Raw genomic sequence first — 2,500 nt, forward strand, 5'->3', positions numbered from 1 at the left:
AGTAACTTCCACTACAGCCTTTGAAAACCCCAGTAACTTCCACTACAGCCTTGAAAACCCCAGTAACTTCCACTACAGCCTCTGAAAACCCCAATAACTTCCACTACAGCCTTTGAAAACCCCAGTAACTTCCACTACAGCCTTTGAAAACCCCAGTAACTTCCACTACACCCCTCTGAAGGCCCCAGTAACTTGTAAACAGACGAGGCAGGTACCCAAGTGAAGAGGGCTGGCAGCATGTTCCCCAGCATGGCAAACATGTTGAAGGTCAGGAAGCAGGTGACAGCTTGATAATATTTAGGCGTGATAGGAAAATTCTCCTCAGTCCGGCATGTATCTGGGGGAAAAATTTGGGATGAGAATGAAAATTTTTACCCCAGCTTCATTTTAGAGGTTGTGATGGTGGTGGTGGCTGGAAAAGGAGGGAAGATGAAGGGAAAAAAATAGGAGAAAGAGAGAGAGAGAGAGAGAGAGAGAGAGAGAGAGAGAGAGAGAGAGAGAGAGAGAGAGAGAGAGAGAGAGAGAAACAGAGAGAGAGAAAGAGAGAGAGAGAGAGAGGAGGAGGAAAGAGACAAGAGATAAAAAAAAGTATATATATATTAAAAAGTTTATCTTATATCAAATGAACTACTACTTCTAATACTACTGCCATTATTATTTCAATTTCAATCATCTCCCAGTCCATCTCAGCCTCTCCCAGTACATCTCAGCCTCTCCCAGTTCATCACAGCCTCTCCCAGTTCATCCCAGCCTCTCCCAGTTCATCTCAGCCTCTCCCAGTCCATCCCAGCCTCTCCCAGTACATCTCAGCCTCTCCCAGTTCATCCCAGCCTCTCCCAGTTCATCACAGCCTCTCCCAGTTCATCCCAGCCTCTCCCAGTCCATCCCAGCCTCTCCCAGTTACATCTCAGCCCTTCCCAGTTCATCAAAGCCTCTCCCAGTTCATCTCAGCCTCTCCCAGTTCATCCCAGCCTCTTCCAGCTCATCACAGCCTCTCCTAGTCCATCCCAGCCTCTCCCAGTTCATCCCAGCCTTTTCCAGTTCATTCCAGCCTCTCCCAGTCAATCCCAGCCTCTCCCAGTTCATCCCAGCCTCTCCCAGTTCATCCCAGCCTCTCCCAGTCCATCCCAGCCTCTCCCAGTACATCTCAGCCTTTCCCAGTTCATCAAAGCCTCTCCCAGTTCATCCCAGCCTCTTCCAGTTCATCACAGCCTCTCCCAGTCCATCCCAGCCTCTCCCAGTACATCTCAGCCTTTCCCAGTTCATCAAAGCCTCTCCCAGTTCATCTCAGCCTCTCCCAGTTCATCACAGCCTCTCCCAGTTCATCCCAGCCTCTCCCAGTTCATCCAGCCTCTCCCAGTCCATCCCAGCCTCTCCCAGTTCATCACAGCCTCTCCCCAGTTCATCCTAGCCTCTCCCAGTCCATCCCAGCCTCTCCCAGTTCATCTCAGCCTCTCCCAGTTCATCCCAGCCTCTCCCAGTCCATCCCAGCCTCTCCCAGTTCATCCCAGCCTCTCCCAGTCCATCCCAGCCTCTCCCAGTACATCTCAGCCTCTCCCAGTTCATCTCAGCCTCTCCCAGTTCATCACAGCCTCTTCCAGTTCATCCCAGCCTCTTCCAGTTCATCACAGCCTCTCCCAGTCCATCCCAGCCTCTCCCAGTTCATCACAGCCTCTCCCAGTTCATCACAGCCTCTCCCAGTACATCTCAGCCTCTCCCAGTCCATCCCAGCCTCTCCCAGTACACCTCAGCCTTTCCCAGTTCATCACAGCCTCTCCCAGTTCATCCTAGCCTCTCCCAGTCCATCCCAGCCTCTCCCAGTACATCTCAGCCTTTCCCAGTTCATCAAAGCCTCTCCCAGTTCATCTCAGCCTCTCCCAGTTCATCACAGCCTCTTCCAGTTCATCACAGCCTCTCCCAGTACATCTCAGCCTTTCCAGTTTCATCACAGCCTCTCCCAGTTCATCACAGCCTCTCCTAGTCCATCCCAGCCTCTCCCAGTACATCTCAGCCTCTCCCAGTCCATCTCAGCCTCTTCCAGTCCATCCCAGCCTCTCCCAGTCCATCCCAGCCTCTCCCAGTGCATCTCAGCCTTTCCCAGTTCATCACAGCCTCTCCCAGTTCATCACAGCCTCTCCCAGTTCATCACAGCCTCTCCCAGTTCATCCCAGCCTCTCCCAGTCCATCCCAGCCTCTCCCAGTTCATCACAGCCTCTCCCAGTTCATCACAGCCTCTCCCAGTCCATCCCAGCCTCTCCCAGTACACCTCAGCCTTTCCCAGTTCATCACAGCCTCTCCCAGTTCATCCTAGCCTCTCCCAGTCCATCCCAGCCTCTCCTAGTCCATCTCAGCCTATCCAAATTCATCCCAACCTATCCTAACCCTTTTCCAATTCATCTCAGCCACTCCCAGCATCTCCCAGTTCTCCCCAGCATCTCCTAGCCCCTCCCAGCCTTACCCAGCCCTCCCCAGCATCTCCCAGTCCCGAACATACCTGCCA

At 53.0% G+C, this 2,500-nt stretch overlaps 1 protein-coding gene across 4 annotated transcripts in view; it reads right to left on the reverse strand.

Moving 5' to 3' along the window:
* Positions 1 to 2,500, reverse strand: part of LOC135097784 (equilibrative nucleoside transporter 1-like) — a 53,193-nt gene that overhangs the window by 4,422 nt on the left and 46,271 nt on the right. For all 4 annotated transcript variants that reach the window (XM_063999833.1, XM_063999831.1, XM_063999834.1 and 1 more), the window contains 2 exons: positions 2,495 to 2,500; positions 216 to 337 (listed from right to left, as the gene is read on the reverse strand). The exon at positions 2,495 to 2,500 is cut by the window's right edge and continues 169 nt beyond it. In XM_063999833.1, the coding sequence (XP_063855903.1) occupies positions 216 to 337; positions 2,495 to 2,500 (128 nt within the window). The remainder of the gene's footprint in view (positions 1 to 215; positions 338 to 2,494) is intronic.

Source organism: Scylla paramamosain, unplaced genomic scaffold, assembly GCF_035594125.1.
Source record: "Scylla paramamosain isolate STU-SP2022 unplaced genomic scaffold, ASM3559412v1 Contig31, whole genome shotgun sequence".
In the NCBI taxonomy this organism is placed as follows: domain Eukaryota; kingdom Metazoa; phylum Arthropoda; class Malacostraca; order Decapoda; family Portunidae; genus Scylla; species Scylla paramamosain.